The following is a 17,313-nucleotide window of genomic DNA, read 5'->3' as shown; positions in this document are numbered from 1 at the left end:
ATTATTTCAACGATTTGAAGTATTTATAATAAAACGAACAAAATTTTTAAACTCTTCGATTGATGGCTTTTCGGTCAGTCCAACCGGTAATAAAATTGACCTAATATAATATTGAGGGTACCATCCAAAACACTGGAAAATATCAAATATTCGATCAATGAAGTTAACGATTTGTCGCCGTGCGATGTTTTTCAGTAGACTACCGACGCACGCGTTTCAGGCGAATTCTATTTCAGTTCCTAACCATCCCCGACACGCGCGTGTTTTGTTTTTAGCTACGATTCCCTTGTAGATTCATGTCATAGGTCACAAGTGGTAAGCAGACTTTTCAATAATCATTCCAGCACTTTGAATAGCATGATGTCCCATTCGGCCCAAGGTCGTTTCTGTTTCAGTGTCAAGGTCACAGCGATTAACCTTCGAACTCTAAACATTTCAGACCAATACAGAGACTAATTTATTCGCGTAAAGTGTATCAAAACACGTCGGTGTAATATTGGGTGAGAAAAATAATCACATATATACAGTAGTTTATTCAGGTACTTCGGTCGATAATTTTTTTCAAATCTTAAATTTATATATTAAGATCCAGTATGTTTGCAAAACATTGCTTGTTTTATTATACACAAAATTACAGGACTTTAACTTTTTTATATCTGCTTTTCATTAGATATGTTTTATCATTATTTCCCAAAAAGACATGTCTATAGAAAACTAAGTATGTAATATGCATTTCATTATGCGACTAAAACACTACTAATTAAAATTTTTAAAAATACTTTTCTCAATTTTTTTTTCTGGTAATGGGAAAACTACTTGTTCCATGGTTGTTTATTTAATTAAATATACCATTCAGCTAAAAAAGCCAAAATTGTTCCTAAGATTGTTACTACCGTGATTTTTCTCATTTCAATTACAGCTTTTTAAGAGATTTACTCTCTGTTAACTAGGATTTTATATTTTCGCTCGATAGTGTAGATATGATAAATTTTTGGAATGAAAATATCGTTAACGTTTTTAATTTTCATGCACCTGAGAAAACGGTAAGAATTACTAAAGCATCCGCTCCTTGGTTAACACCTAATCTAAAATTGATAATTAAACTTAAAAATGATGCATATAAAAGAATAAATCTGCTCTTACTCAGGAATCGTTTAATGAATATAAAGAAATGCGTAATTTTGTTAATAATGCCATCAAATCTAATTTAACTTATAAATTTAAACAAGAACCAGACACCTTCTGGAGAACTTTAAAAAAATTAAACTAAACTAAGTAATTTAATGAATTTCTTATCAATAACATTCCCCAAACTTTAATTCATGATCAATTTACGGATGCAGTTGTAGATAAGTACAATACAATATTTCCTGATGATGGGTTTTTCGTTTTCTGAAGTAACAACTGAGGAGGTAAATAGAGTAATAAGTACTATCAAAACTCAAGCTAAAGGCTCTGACAATATTAATCTAAGGCTTCTTAATATAGTTAGGCGATACTTAATACCACATATTACATTCATCATTAATACATGTCTAAAGACAGGGACATTTCCATCTGTTTGGAAAGATGGTAACATATTACCTTTAGGTACCTAAAGTTAATAACCCTCAAGATATTATCCAATTTCGTCCGATAAGTATACTCCCAACTATATCTAGTTCTGGATAAAGTTGTGTGCTCGCAGTTAAGTAGTTGTTTATTAAAGAAAGAGATATTGCCCTTAACTGAGTCGGGTTTTAGAGAAAAACATAGTACCACCACATGAAATTTTTTTTGCAAATGATAATAACAAACACATGCCTAATTTTGCTCGACTTCAGCAAAGCATTTGACACATTAAATCATAAAATTCTTTTACAAAAACTCAAACATTTTCGACTAAATCCAGTTGCTATTTCATTTTTTCAACATTATCTTTATGGTAGACGCCAGACAGTTTTTCTAAATAATAAATTTTCATTTTATAAAATACTGAATAAGGGCGTACCTCAAGGTAGTATATTTGGGCTGATTTCATTATATATATATACTGCTGACTTCGCCTCCTATTTGAAACATTGTAAAATGCATCAGTACTCTGATGATACTCAACTATATTTTTCTTTTCACTTATCTAATACACTTTTAGCTTCGGAATATATCAATGAAGATTTAGATTCAATAACAATGGTCGCGCGAGCTCACAAGCTATTATTAATTGAAAATAGTGGACATAAGTCTGAAAATATTATAAAAGTCCCCAATTTCAATATTATTTTGTGTAATAAGGTATTAACGTTTGTAAAACAAGTTAAGAGTTTAAGCTTACGCATTGATGATAGACTGCGGTTTGATAATCATGTGACTTATTTAACAAAAAAGTCAATGTATCCTAAAAATGCTTATGTGACTCCTCATTCTCTCACATTTAGCATATTGTGATGTAGTATATTGGCCAGCTTTGTTATCAAGAGATAAAGCTACTCTTCAGAGAATTCAAAATTGTTGTGTACGACTCTCTTGGGGGTTACGAAAATATGATCATATATCCAGTTCCTTTTCTTCAGTAAAATGGTTAACCTTAGATCAAAGATTTACCTCACATTTAGCAACTTTAGTTTACAAGATTAATGCATTTATTTAAAATAAAAGTAAAAATTTCTGAAACTTCAAAATTATTTCCGAATTTTCTTCTTCGAATTAAGATCTTTCCTCTGTAAGTTTAATTTCCTTATTTTAAAATTGCAAGTTAAACAATTGATATCTCACCAGTCTTTAAATCAACGAACAGAGTTTACGTTGAAATTTTGCAAAGACGTTTCCGCTACGCCACTGAAGTGTCATCCTGTATTATCCGCGTTTGGAGAATGAGTTAACATTTCACAAGCATTGTAGCAGAAAACCCCAGACCCATTGCTAGCGACCTCCCTGACTAAGCAGACAAAGCATAACCAGTTATTCCATGCTTCACGCTCAAATTCATTCAGTTCAAATGCTAACCTCGGTAAAATGCTTTGACGTAATTCTCCATTTTATTTCGCCGGCAATCCAGATTCAGCGAATTGAAATAATGTCCGCACAAAACTGTTCTTACACCTTTATCGGAGATGGCGTTCGATACGAAAAGTCTAGCTGGAAAGGTGAGACGATCCAACTAATAATTTATTTACAACTTTGTTACCGACCATTGTTCACATAGATAGTCAATCAAGGTCGTGTTATGGAAATCAAAGGTGAAACGGAACAGGATGAGTCTAATTATTTTGCTTTATCGAGATGTTTCGGTTAATTTTTTTACACCTAACTATGTTTCACTCTGTATAGCGACTTCCTGGTGTTAAAAGTACGAACATATTTGTACATCCATTGTGTTGCTTTTTCTATACTTTTTCCAGGAGCGTAGGTTTCGCGGAAGATCAACTCTTTTATGTTTTTAATGTTTCAGTGTACTATTACTTGTAACTCCAATCCACTTATAGTTTTTCGTAATACTACAGGAGACACCCTGTATATAAAATATTAAAATTTATTTGCTGCAGCTGCAAAATTGTTGAGTAAGAGTTATGCATTTTTTAGGTACATATATATTTTTTTAATTATTATACATTGTAAGACTGAAACAACAACAAAACATCTTTATTTCTATATTGTCAGCTGGCTAATTCTCACAAAATTTAAACTCCCTGTATGTACGCTGATAAAAACACGTTTTATACGCTAACACACGTAAAACGTTTTATTGTTTCATTAGCGAGGTAGAACCACTGATATCGACATTAGCTTCTTTAGAGCGGAGCTAACGACATATAAATAAAATAAAAATCGAGTCGACACGTTTATGGTTGACATAAAGGTATATAGATGCGATAAAACAGGAAATTATTAATCAATATCGAAACATAAGAACACGTGCTCAACTAGAATATTTAATGGTCGTGTCTATATTGGCATTTTACAAAAATACCAATAAATTACACTATCCTTACGTATGCACAATAACGATGTTACAAGATAATGCCAATCGTTTTTTGATAATGATCTTTGGTGGTTTAAAATATACAGGGTGAATCAGTCACAATGTCATTAGTTTTAACCACCTATTCGGCCTAATAAAGACAGAAAATCGTAACCTAACATTCGAAAGCAATTATTATCTTTACACATTTGTTTTTATTAACAGATAATAGGTAATACTTGTTCATATTTTAACTTAAAAAAAATATCTTATTAATTCATCAAAAGATCTGTTTACTACTTGTCGTTCACTACGTATGAAAAACGCAGTAAAAACTAGGCTAATGACCGAATAATACGGTAGGTCAAAATTCACTCTCGATAAAACTTTGTGGGTCAGCGGTCAGCGGTACATCGTAAAATTACACACAGGGCCACAAACGGAAATCGAAAAGTCCTTTTTCCCAGACTAGATGACCTCTCTGTTTTTGGGGTCGCTGATCACGATCCCGTCCATATGACCCCATCACGTCTAGATCAAGGTCAAATGAAGGTCAAACACATTAACTCGAAGATACAATTCTTTTGACCCCGGATTTTGAGAGAGGGAAAAATTTTACGTCCGAATAACTGCATTATTTTAACAAATTTTTTCAGATTGTTGTTTACAGTGTTATCTACTGCCTGTGTCAGTTTTTTCGTTTTTTAAAGAATGCAATATTTGCAGAGATAGAACTTCCTTCTGTTTTGCTTAAAAATAAAAAAAAGAAGAACTTTTGGCACAATTGACCTTCACAGTACTAAAGACAATAGTTCCACTTATCGTCAGTAAAAATTTGGAAATTTTTTATCTATTGACAAAAGAACTAAGACGAGTTAAAGTGAGAGGTATCAATTTGGTAGGCAGAAAACCGTGGTTTTTTCAACATTTTCATTAATAACTAAAAAATAGGATAACGAAACTAACTAAAATTTTAGTACACAATAGAGCAATAGCGAGGCTATATATGATCCAAATTTCAATTTCATTTTTTCGCCCTTATGTTTTCTTAATATCGGTTTCCAAACTCAAGGATCTATTTCATTTATTTCGATAGCAGTCTGGGAAAAGGACTTTTCGATTTCTGTTTGTGGGCCTGCGTTATTGTAATCGCGTATTTGCATTATACTCATTTTTTCCTTAAAATTAATGATAATGATATTATTACTAAATCACCCTGTATTGTGTTCTAAAAATAACAAGAAAATATTAAAAATATAAATGCTTTTTAAAAACATATTTCATGATGAATTATGATGGGAATTACATGGAAAAAATGAAAATTATCTTAAAATTGTGCAATAATTTCAATGGCAAGCTAAAATTATGCTGAAGCAAAGGAATCGTATCACAAATCACATAAAATGCACTGGTTTATTAATGAACAAAGAAATTGTTATATGTCTGTTAAATCTAGAATCATATTAAAATTACCTATATTTCAAAAGAAGCTCAGTAGTATGGCTTTCAATAAAACGTGACATAATTTGGATTGAAACTTGTAAAGGTACATAATATCAGTCTTTAATGGGACAATCTCAATTTTATTATCTATATCTTCGATAATTAATTTTATTAATTCATCAGCAGAAATAACTATAAATGAATCATTCGAAAATAGTAAACGTTCTTAACAGTACTAAGATAATGAATCACTTGAAATATAATTATATTTATTTTCGTTATGAAATAGTTTATTTGATCATTTTTTGTGTGGATGCTCAACAAATTTTTTAATCTTATAACGAACTACCCACAATCGCTTCATTTTCTTATGTTTATGTTTTTCTTGGCATTGATATAAGACATTGATGCAAATAAAACAGCTATAAAACATTTTTATTTTCTTCTTCGAACATTTTATATAACGTCACCCAGGAAAGCATATTTTAAATGCAAATTCTCTGTACAGAGCATATTTTTCACAATTTACATTACGGGTTGGTGACTGTTACTATGAGAAAAAAGACGTTTTAAGCGGTGTGCCCCAGAGTTGAGTGCTCATCTTATTTATCGTTTATGTATCGAGCCTTACAAAGAACTATGCATTTGAGTCGCTTCTCTGTACTGACGACTTCTCATCACCGTTGGATTTACAAAATGGCCCCGATCTCATTAATCGTTGGATTGATTTTAATTACACTAAATGCTGTGTGATGCATATATTTAAAACTATCCTAGTCCAAGAGGTGTCACTAATCTCCATACACCTAAACCTGCAATCTGTCTCTGAAATATCATCAGTTATAATTCTCTTATTACCCCACTTCTTTTCGTTGACTTGCTCTATCTTGCTTCTGCAGCTAGGATGGGTGATAAGCTCGACAAATTCCTCCTCCTCATGTGGAAAAACTGGTTGCTCCAGTACCGCCGACCTGTCCAAACGTTGGTAGAAATAGTGGTTCCAGTGTTGTTCTCCCTACTCTTGGTTGTCATCAGGAGATTGGTGGATCCAGAACTACACGAAGCGGTGATTTTCAAGCCCTTTTGCACCATTCCTATGTACGACAGCGCCAGCGTTTTGAATATGATGTGCAATCCTGGTAATACGCTTGAACTTGAACAATTGAATCTACATAGTTTCAGAGTTTTGAGTCAGATGGGAGGAAGGTAATAAATAATTAACAGGTTGTTAACAGATATTGTCTTAAAATATTGCACAAATACTTGCAGTATTGTTAAAATTTGTTTTTGCAGCTTCATTTTTATTTTCAGAAGCAGTAACAGCAGTCTAGGGATGGATTTTGGGTAATAATAAATTATAACATTCATGTTGATTTTACTTCTACAATTTTTCTATTCATAACTTCCAAACTAATGAGCTGAACCCCCAGCATCGAATCTTATCCATGTTCTGTAATCTTTGTGATTATGCCTGTAAGAGACATTTCATCCAATTTTTTTTAGAGGTCTTTTCATGCATAAGCTTGACTTACTATTGTTCTTACTACGACAAAAGACTATTGTCGGGTGTTCAGAATTTTCGTTTGCAGAAATTTTTCTTTGGTCTACTCTCCGAGAAGCGAAGCTCTGGAAAAGGCCATGAACATTTTCAAATTAGCCTTTGGAGAAGTTGTAGAAATAGAGGATTCCAATGCTCTCAATGACTATTTCCAGCTCAACGCTACCAACATGACCTTTGCTGGTATTGAATTCGATGATAGTTATAAAGGTGTTACAAATTTAAGCACGATTAAAAATTTTAAGGTTTCTATAAGGTAACTAGAACAAAATTTTATAATTTAATGTGGTAACATTTGAATTGTAGGTTTCCAGGAGAAACCAGACTCCAATTAGACGAATTTAGGATAAATAATTGGAGAACTAATCTCATTTTTCCCGTCTTTCAAACACCGGGACCACGGCAATACGTATTAACCACTGGCGCTGCACCAAGTAAGACCGAAATCACAATAATTTTGTTATCAAAGGAATATTTACTCTGAGATAAATCTATCTATCTATGTGATAATAATCTATTACATAAATTAATTCTGGGGATTAATATATTCAAGAGAGATACTATTAATAACATTTTCAGGCTACTATGGCGAGGGATTTTTGGCTGTTCAGCACTTTTTAACTCTCTCCCTGATATTGGCGAGAAAGGGCATTTCGTTGGAAGAGAATCCATTCTGGTTACTAGAAAACACACCTCCCGTAATCAGTATGAGGAGGTACCCATATCCGGAATGGTCTGAAGACATTTTGCTGACCCCTTTGAAATCTATGCTGGGTATAATAATGATGTTGAGCTTTGTCTATACGTGCATCAATACAGTTAAATCCATTACTACCGAAAAAGAAAAACAGCTCAAGGTTAGAATGAGGATTTTTGAATGATTTTTTGGTAGTTTACAGACTGTTTTCAAATTGCTGTTGATAGAAAAATATACCGTACGTTTTTAGGAGTCTATGAAGATAATGGGACTACCCAACTGGTTGCACTGGACCGCTTGGTTCATGAAATCTTTCATTTTCCTCTTCATTTCAGCGGTACTGATAGTAATTCTACTGAAAGTCAAATGGTATCCTAACACAGACTACACTGTCTTCACTTACGCGGATCCCTCTGTGATGCTCTTCTTTTTCTTCTTCTATATCTGCTCCATCATCACCTTCTGCTTTGCCATCAGCGTCTTCTTCTCCAAAGGTAAGCTTTTACCAAGCAAGCAAAAACCGGCTGTTTAACGTAATTTTGTTCCCTAGCTAACACCGCTGCCACCATAGCTGGGTTAGCTTGGTTTGTATCCTACGCCCCTTACTTGTTTATGCAGCAAACGTACGATAGTTTGAGCCTGTCGTCGAAGTTATTCGCGTCTTTGGGTTCCAACAGCGCCATGGCTTTCGGCTTCCAGGTGATGCTAATGTATGAAGGAACTGGAGAAGGTGAAACGCCACAACCAACCTGAGCACAAATTTGAAAAAATATATTATTTCAGGTGTCCAATGGAGCAACATATTTACCCCCAACAATCCAGACGATAAGCTAACCTTGGGGTTAATCTTGATCATGTTAACTGTTGACACTTTCATTTATTTAATTATTGCTTTATACGTCGAGGCAGTGTTTCCTGGGGATTACGGGGTGCCGCAGCCCTGGTACTTTTTATTCACATCCAGCTTTTGGTGCGGCCCCTCTAGTTTAACAAGTTAGTCGGGTTTTATTTACTGTACTATATATTATTAACTGATTTTTTTTTAGGAGTGGAAGATCTGAGTGCAAAAGTCAACGAAGGAGAATTCTTCGAGGAAGAACCGCGACATCTACGCGTTGGTATCGAAATAAAAAACCTGCGGAAAGTGTTCAATAACAAGGCAGCTGTTCAACGACTATCTGTCAATATGTTTGAAGATCAAATAACAGTCCTGTTGGGTCATAACGGTGCAGGGAAGACAACCACCATGTCCATGTTGACCGGAATGATAACCCCTACCTCTGGTACAGCCAAGGTCAACGGTTACGACATTCGGACTGATATGGGTGGGGTGAGAAGCAGCTTGGGACTGTGCCCCCAGCACAACATTATCTTCGACGAGCTGACTGTTGCGGAGCACCTGTACTTTTTTAGCAAGCTGAAAGGTCTTCAACGGAAGTACATTCCGGATGAGATAAACAAATACGTTCAGTTGCTGGAGCTGGAGGACAAGGTAGTTTGTTATTTTTATGCCGTGATTCTTGGTTCTCTTTACGTTACAAAATATATTCCAGAGAAATGCCAAATCAGCGACACTTTCAGGGGGGATGAAGAGAAAATTGTGTGTCGGAATGGCCTTGTGTGGAAATTCTAAAGTAGTAATGTTAGACGAGCCCACAGCTGGTATGGATCCTTCTGCTAGAAGAGCTCTATGGGATCTTCTTCAGAATCAAAAGGAAGGTAAGTTTGATTTTTCATTAACATCTTTATTAACCACGACTTTTATCTGTTTAATAAAGCGCATATTTTTGTTTTAGGTCGTACAATGCTTCTAACCACTCACTTCATGGACGAAGCTGACCTCCTTGGTGACAGGATTGCGATAATGGCAGGTGGAGAGCTGCAGTGTTGCGGATCTAGTTTCTTCCTGAAAAAGAAGTATGGAGCGGGATACAGCCTCATTTTGGACAAATCTAGAGATTGTGAACCTTCAGAAGTAACTCAGTTGTTACAAAACCATATACCAGGCATTGAGGTACCTATTTTACCATCCTTCCTTACTTTTCTCTTATTTAACTTCCTTGTAGATACACAGTAATATTGGATCGGAACTGACGTACTTACTGTCGGAAAGTCAATCATCTCAGTTCGAACCGATGCTGAAAGACTTAGAAGAGCATTCCGAAAGGTTGGAAATTCGCAGTTATGGAATTTCTCTTACAACATTGGAAGAAGTATTTATGAAGTAAGCAACTAATCAAAAAATAATAATAATAAATTTAGCTTCAGATTACTATAATGAAAAAATGTGTCCCTCATTATCAGGGTTGGTGCTGACCGTGGTATGGAAAATGGTGATTTCGATAATCCGGAAACAGCCATCTTACAAAATGGCAATATTTCTGCAAATGGTCGCGCGACAAGCGGGGATACAAAAAGTAAGAATCTTGATACAAATCAGAAAGCTTTCTGCGCATATCAAAACTACTAACTTTGGTAATTTCCAATTCCAGTTAATGTTGGTACGCATCCCTCTTACGAAGACGGATTAAAGCTCTTGATTAACCAATTCCTAGCCATGTTAATGAAAAAGTTCCTATCTACATTCCGCTCCTGGATCCTGCTCATAATCCAAATAATGATGCCTGTTCTCTTCCTTATCATCGCGATGGTAGTGGCACGGAACCAGAAGAGGACGGGAGATTTACCAGCGCTAGGTATTGACCTGACCCGATTTAAGAACCCAGTTACCGTGGTAGAAGATAATCCAAATTCTACATACACAAAAACGTACTTGGACATTTTGAAGGACTTAAGTTATGATTTCGAAGTGATAGACAATATAACTGATAGAATGTTGAGTCTGGTAAGTTCTTGGCATAATTATGTATCACTTTTGAATATTAGTTTCTTTATAGACAGCAGAGGCGTCAGTTCGAGTTCGATTGAACTACATTGTGGGTGCATCTTTCGGCGATATCGAAACAGGAGGGACGAAAATTCCACATATAACAGCCTGGTTCAACAATGATCCTTATCATTCTCCGGCTATCTCCTTGAGCCTGGCTCTAAATGCCATGTTCAGACAAATGTTAGAATGTGATGACTGCTCCATCAAATTTACGAATCATCCTATGCCATATACCGCAGAAGTACAGGTAAATAAAAGATAACAACATCCCTAAAACACAAGAAAGGTGAAAGTTGTTGAGGAACTGTCATGTAAGTATGTTTTAGGTAAAACAGCTTCTTTCTGGTCAATCAATGGGCTTTCAGTTAGCCTTCAACCTAGGATTCAGTATGGCCTTCGTCTCGTCATTCTACGTACTTTTCGTGGTAAGAGAGAACGTTTCGAAATCCAAACACCTTCAGTTTGTTTCCGGTGCAAAGGTCTTAGTTTTTTGGTTAACATCAGCGTTATGCGACATGTTTACCTATCTGGTGACAATTGCAGCCGTATTGATTACCTTGACCTGTTTCCAAGAGAATGGATTTAAGACTGTAGAAGACATAGGTAACGATCAATTAATGAAAATAAAACATTGTTTCTGTATTCAATATTCAGATTATATTGTCCTTGAAATTTTAGGTCGGATGTTCTTGATATTCTTCTACTTCGGCTGGGCATTCTTGCCGATGTTGTATATTGCGGGGTATTTCTTTGACGTTCCCTCGACAGGTTATACGCGGATGACGATGTTCAGCACCTTCACAGGTACATTTGGTGTATTGTTTTGCGATGGTACGTCTTATTTTGTTTTCTATTTGTAGGAGTCACAGCCTTCTTAGTGGTACAGGTCCTTTCCAGCCCAGGTTTCAACCTGGAGCACATTGGCCGGGCCCTCCACTGGGCATTCTTAGTCTTACCTCACTATTCGTTAGCGACGGGAATCAATAATTGTTTTATGTTCTACTCGTATAAGAGGTTATGCACTCAATGCATCAACGGGATCTGTAGCAACTCCACCAGCTATTTTACGAACATCTGCAAGGGTAAGTGGCGCCACCATAAGATGAACAAATTGCTACTTTAATATATTTTTTTACCTAGGAGTTGAAGAGAGTTACTACAGATGGGATCCCCCAGGTATTGGCAGAAATTTGATGTTCTCATTCGTCGGAGGCATCGTCCTCTTTCTAGTTCTTCTATGTGTCGAATTTGAACTGTTTTCCAGAATAATCTACTACGTATCGCAAAAATACTTTCCCAAGAAACCGATAGAGTTAGCAGAGGAAGACTCAGACGTGGCAGAAGAGAAACAAAGAATCAGGAACGCCCCTCAACAAGAACTACTAAACAACTACACCCTGATCCTTCGTGACCTCACCAAGTACTACAAGAACTTCTTGGCAGTAAACTCTTTGTGTCTAGGTGTACAGGAGTATGAGTGCTTCGGCTTACTAGGGGTTAACGGTGCCGGTAAGACCACCACGTTTAAAATGATGACAGGAGACGTGAGGATCACTTACGGAGATGGTTGGGTAAACGGATTCAGCATAAAGAATCAAATCAAGCGAGTGCAGAAGTCTATAGGGTATTGTCCCCAGTTCGACGCACTCCTGGACGACATGACTGCTAGGGAGACTATAACTATGTTCGCTTTGCTAAGAGGGATCCGATACAGCGATTGTAAGGCTCTGGCAGAAACACTGGCGAGAGAGTTCGATTTCCTGCGGCACCTGGACAAGAAAGTAAAAGAACTCAGTGGAGGAAACAAGAGAAAGCTGAGTACCTCGATTTCCTTGATCGGAGATCCACCTGTGATTTACCTTGATGAACCCACCACAGGTAAAGAAAAATAACAGTTCAAAAACTTAATTGCTTGTAGTATACCAAGTATTATTTGTATTGTTCAGTGTTGATCTACTTTTTCTGCTGCTATTCTTCTCTTATTCATCAAATTGTTAACAACAATGTTCAATTATGTTCCTAGGTATGGACCCGGCGACGAAGCGCTACCTGTGGAACGCGCTGTGCAAGATCCGCGACAGCGGCAAGTGCGTGGTCCTGACCTCCCACAGCATGGAAGAGTGCGAGGCTCTCTGCACCAGGCTGGCCATCATGGTTAACGGTCAGTTCAAGTGTCTAGGTTCCACGCAGCACCTCAAGAACAAGTTTGCTGAAGGTTACACCATCACCATCAAGTTGAGGAAGCTGGAGGACGACACCCACCAGCAGTACGAGACGGGTCCGGTGGAGCAGTTCATTCAGGCGCATTTCGACGGAGCCAAACTTAGGGAGAAGCACCAGGAGCTCTTGAACTACTACGTAACCAGTAAATCGATACCCTGGTCGCAGATGTTCGGTATCTTGGAGAGGGCGAAACGGGCGGATCTTAATATAGAAGACTACTCCTTAGGGCAGAGCAGTCTTGAACAGGTAAGGGCTGTGGTATAGAAAGTGGAGATTGTATTCATGGTAATATTTTTAACAGGTGTTTCTGACGTTTACCAGACAACAGCATTAACTAATTAATTTTTACGATCTTTAGATTGTACAAATTAATGGTAAAAAGTGCCTTTACAGCACTACAAAAATATATGTGATGTGTGTACTTTATTTAAATGTACTGTTTTAATACTGAACCAAATATATATCATATTTATTCTTTAGTACACTTGGGTTTTATTTATATTTATTTCCTATTTTCAAAATCTTAATAAATAGAATGGTGTTAGCTCCGTGGAAAATCTTCAGAAATCAAAACGAAAAGTTTAAAACGTTCTACTTAAAAACAGCCAACAGTAATATTTTACATTATTCTCCTTTCTACAAGATGTGTAGGAGTTATGATCTATTGCACACTTTTATAGATATATTTAATTGTAATGTTAAACATATCAAAAAAAATTGTTTGTCCTTACCCCCAGATTATTAGTTTGTATTTTTTTGTATTGTAATATGTATGTATGTGTGTATAAATTGTATCGTTATTCAAAAATGCATATATTGATTTGTAAATGCATGATATACTGGACATGTTCATTTGTGTGACATCTTATTTTTCTTGTTTTAATTAATTTTATATTCTGATACCTACAACTTACATATATGCTTTTTTTGCTTACTATTTCACCTATATACTATGTATTTTTTGTTGTATGACCTGTTTATATTTATATGTATACAGGGTCGGAAAGTCCCCATGTTTCATCGGCCGTTGCGTAAGAGCGATAAAGAAAGTCATAGAAATCCGTGCGATAGAGAAAGATGGCTATAATGAAGGCGTCTAATAGTCACCGCCCATTTCGCCCTTCCACAAATAAGAAGTGGATCTTATTCTCTCACGTAACGGCCGTTGAACCATGGGGACTTTCCGACCCTGTATGTAAAAGTATCAAGAGGCATATTGGCAGATTTTGGTTTAACTGTTAACTATTTGACAGTCGTCTACTACAAAATTTTCATTTTGATGTTCAGTAGGGATCAAGGGATTATCCAGTAAATGCCTAAAAAGGAAAAGTACACCTTTTCTCGTTATCCGTAATTCCATTTTTGCAACTTTACACATGCATAAGAATAAAAACATAAACTGAATTTATCTGTCCCTGTTTGAAGGGTCTAGATAACCTTAACTATTTGAAGATCCATATCTCAAAAATAATATACAAAGGCTACCAGTGACGTGCAACAATTCTCATATATCCTCCTGAAAAGCTCGTTACGCTCCTGACAAAAAATGAAATGTCAATTTTGCATCCGCTTCATTTCACAATCGACATAAAATTGGGGTAAATTCACGGTTTTGTCATAGTCAGCGTCTATAAATACACATGCAATCGAGCAACAAAAAGTATTATTTTTTTTTTGTTCAGTTTTTACATGGAACAACCACATAATAACATGACGTAAATATCCCAATCTTCTATCTGGCAAGAGACAATGAGATAACAAAATTGATCACATTGAATATTGAAATATATTAGGACGATAAGATATAAATAACATCGAATATATCAAATCATAGATCAGTTCGAACTGGTAGTCTGCTCGTGGTAGCACATTTTTCAGTGGAGTGTCGACGCAAGAGTTACAGTTCAACCCCTAACCTCGCCCAATCCACGGCTTGCTCTCTGACTTGCTTCTGTTTCTGGTTTGCACCACGAGTCATACAGTGGTAAGTAGATAATTTTTCAGTGACTGCTAACTCGCTCAGTCACTTCGTTTCAGACTGTTTGAGTTTGCTTCCTCGGTACTATAACAATTTGGCACCTACTTTACGCTTTCCTCCTTTATATTTAATAAAATTGGGCAAATATTACAAAATCTATCTATAATCGTACTTTTAATTCACATTGCAATATTTAAAATTGTAGTTATCATAATAATATGTTGTGCGATAAATGCGGTAAGTTTTCTATTGCCCACTTCGTTCGTGCGCTCATCCGCTCAAGTGGGCAATACGCAACCGCATTATCTGTATCTGGATCACTTTCTGGTACAATTGTAGGAATGTTTTCAGAGAACTTAATTTATTGATCCACAATCACCTTATAATCGGACTTTTATCCACACATATGAACCGTTTAAAGTGATACTTTATCCACTAGTTGAATAAAGTATAATAAACCTATAATAAAACAAATTTAATTTATTACTTATTAATATTAACATTTACATTTATGGTAATAGACATTTCGTTTTCTGTTTTATCACATTTAGCTACCTTTCCGTTAATAACAACCCTTATAGCATTGTTGCCGTCATTTTCGGAACGCATAACATTTGCCGAAGTTTGTGAAGAATTTGCACAAGTTACGGATGTGTCTTCTTGTAAGGAACAGCTATATTTTCATTGGATGTTCGTTGCAATATCAAATTTGTTAGATATAGACTCCTCGACATAACTTTCTGCTACAGAGGAGCTCTTCCATCCACCATACCGTTTGATGGTTATAAGATCATCGCCTTTATTGGCTATAAATCGACAGGCATCGAAAAAAGGTACAGAGATATTACCTTAATCATTAAATATTCTTTCTTGGAAGCCCCAGTCAAAAATTCTTCAATATGTGCTCTTTCCAATATTGCACCTTTTTTTGCTTTGTATTCTTTCGATTCACTCTTCAAATAAGCAGTAAGCTTGTTATATTTTCCAATATCTATATGTTTGTAGACCTTATAGTAGCCTTCAACATCAAATACTTCGACCACATAGATGAAATTGCATTTTTTTTCTCCAAATTTAATAAATACGATAGCATAACTTCTTCATTTATTGTCATTATCCTCCGTTTTCCCTCCATTCGTTAAATTCGACCAACACTTTTTCGTATTCTTCCCTGGATTTCGAAGGCAATAAACGGAAAATTGCTTCTTGAGCTTCTTCAAACACAGCCGCAAGAACACAATTACTTTCTTCCATTTTTTACCAAATTCAGATAAAACTGTTTATTAAATAATTGATAATAAACACGTACCATGGCAACCAGTAAGTATAACAAAACCTACCACGTTTCATTGAGAAGTAGTAAGAAATATCAAGTCGTGCGAATAGTTTTTTATTAAATTCCAATAATTCTTACTTCACAAATATTATTGAGATTTGATTATGGATAAAACGTTGTATTGCATTCCTGTTTTAATTGCCTTTTATCCACTTAAGAATATTAAACGCTCGATCTACTTAAAATACTTATACAATAAATAACTATTATTTTCAGATTTCTTTTCAATTAAGGTTGAGATAAATAACTATCAACTGCCATTTAAATTTCACTTTTTAAAAATAATATTTTAGAGTGTGTTTTTCTCTCCAGCATAGATTTGCGTAGTTAATTTTGCGTATTTTATTGTCAATTCGCGGGCGACAAGTGTGATTACCGCACACGTATAAATAGAGTAGGCTAACAGTTATTTACCGACTTAAAAAATAAGCGAAAAGATACTTATCCCGCATGAGTAATAAAAAAGTTATATTTTCATACAGCTTTTACTCATAATATGAAATTAAGGATATTCAAAGATTGAAATTTTTTTAGAAATGAAAATATTTTCATAGTTTTTTATTTTAATTAGTACATTTATAATTATTTTTTTATAATTAGACAACTAGTTTATAATTCCCTTAATTGAAATTGTAAAGCAACTAAATTGACACAACATTTCCCGTACAAACCAAAAAGTATTTTTAAACAACAACAATTAAATGATAGTTTCACTTGACAAATCTTTAAATATGAATGCCACAACTCTTCGAAAAAAAATTGTATCTATATTATTCTATTGAAAATATTTTTCAATATCAATATTTTATCACCATTAAGTCACCTATTCCTATAGATTAGCTGATTTTTTCTCTATTTTGTTACAATTATTTTAAAAGTATTAAAAAAATTGTAACTGAAGATGTTTTTCAACTCGTCAATTGGGAAGTACATAGCAATATGTCTGAAATTTAATGGCAGTTTGTTGAAAAACTATTTCCCATGCTATAAACTTTATCTCTTATTGGTATATATGACTCAATAGTCACTAGATAAAACAGCAAAAATGTTGGGAACACTTTCCAGAGAAAATGGTGTGCCCCGTGACATTTAGGCACCTTATCTGATGTATATGCTCTAGATTAGCTGATATCGGCAAATACGTTCAGCGTACTGTTATTAATTATTGAACAAACAGAGCCATGTACAGACAATAACCAAATTGGATAAGAGCAAGTTTACTTAGCGAAACCCTTTACCCAATGAACTGCT

General features: G+C 35.2%; 1 protein-coding gene across 2 annotated transcripts; it reads left to right on the top strand.

Annotated features, from left to right (window-relative positions):
- Positions 1-257: 257 nt before the first annotated feature.
- Positions 258-13,230, top strand: LOC108914256 (ATP-binding cassette sub-family A member 3-like). Of its 2 annotated transcripts, none has more exons than XM_018720029.2 (22): positions 258-315; positions 6,280-6,586; positions 6,692-6,724; positions 6,970-7,194; positions 7,245-7,372; positions 7,518-7,795; positions 7,886-8,129; positions 8,186-8,365; positions 8,419-8,628; positions 8,682-9,127; positions 9,189-9,354; positions 9,432-9,649; positions 9,702-9,859; positions 9,940-10,052; positions 10,128-10,480; positions 10,533-10,772; positions 10,852-11,128; positions 11,204-11,329; positions 11,386-11,607; positions 11,666-12,403; positions 12,549-12,994; positions 13,050-13,230. In XM_018720029.2, exons 2-22 carry the CDS (start codon positions 6,285-6,287, stop codon positions 13,080-13,082), a joined length of 5,136 nt encoding a protein of 1,711 aa, XP_018575545.1. In that variant the 5' UTR covers positions 258-315; positions 6,280-6,284; the 3' UTR covers positions 13,083-13,230. The 2 variants fall into 2 exon arrangements, with proteins under 2 accessions (XP_018575545.1, XP_018575544.1); XM_018720028.2 differs by lacking the exon at positions 258-315 and adding an exon at positions 2,962-3,122.
- Positions 13,231-17,313: the final 4,083 nt, after the last annotated feature.

Source organism: Anoplophora glabripennis, unplaced genomic scaffold (genome assembly GCF_000390285.2).
Source record: "Anoplophora glabripennis isolate ALB-LARVAE unplaced genomic scaffold, Agla_2.0 scaffold136, whole genome shotgun sequence".
Taxonomy (NCBI): Eukaryota; Metazoa; Arthropoda; class Insecta; order Coleoptera; family Cerambycidae; genus Anoplophora; species Anoplophora glabripennis.
The sequence above is the reverse complement of the archived record's forward strand: the minus strand, read 5'-3'. Positions and strand labels throughout refer to the sequence as shown.

What these genes read in the sequence shown, in the direction of transcription:
- LOC108914256 (XM_018720028.2), top strand. Translation starts at nt 2,975, where the DNA reads ATGCTAACCTCGGTAAAATGCTTTGACGTAATTCTCCATTTTATTTCG. An exon ending in CGAAAAGTCTAGCTGGAAAG is followed by an intron (nt 3,123 to 6,279) that starts GTGAGACGATCC and finishes TTGCTTCTGCAG; the next exon opens with CTAGGATGGGTGATAAGCTC. An exon ending in TGCTGGAGCTGGAGGACAAG is followed by an intron (nt 9,128 to 9,188) that starts GTAGTTTGTTAT and finishes AATATATTCCAG; the next exon opens with AGAAATGCCAAATCAGCGAC.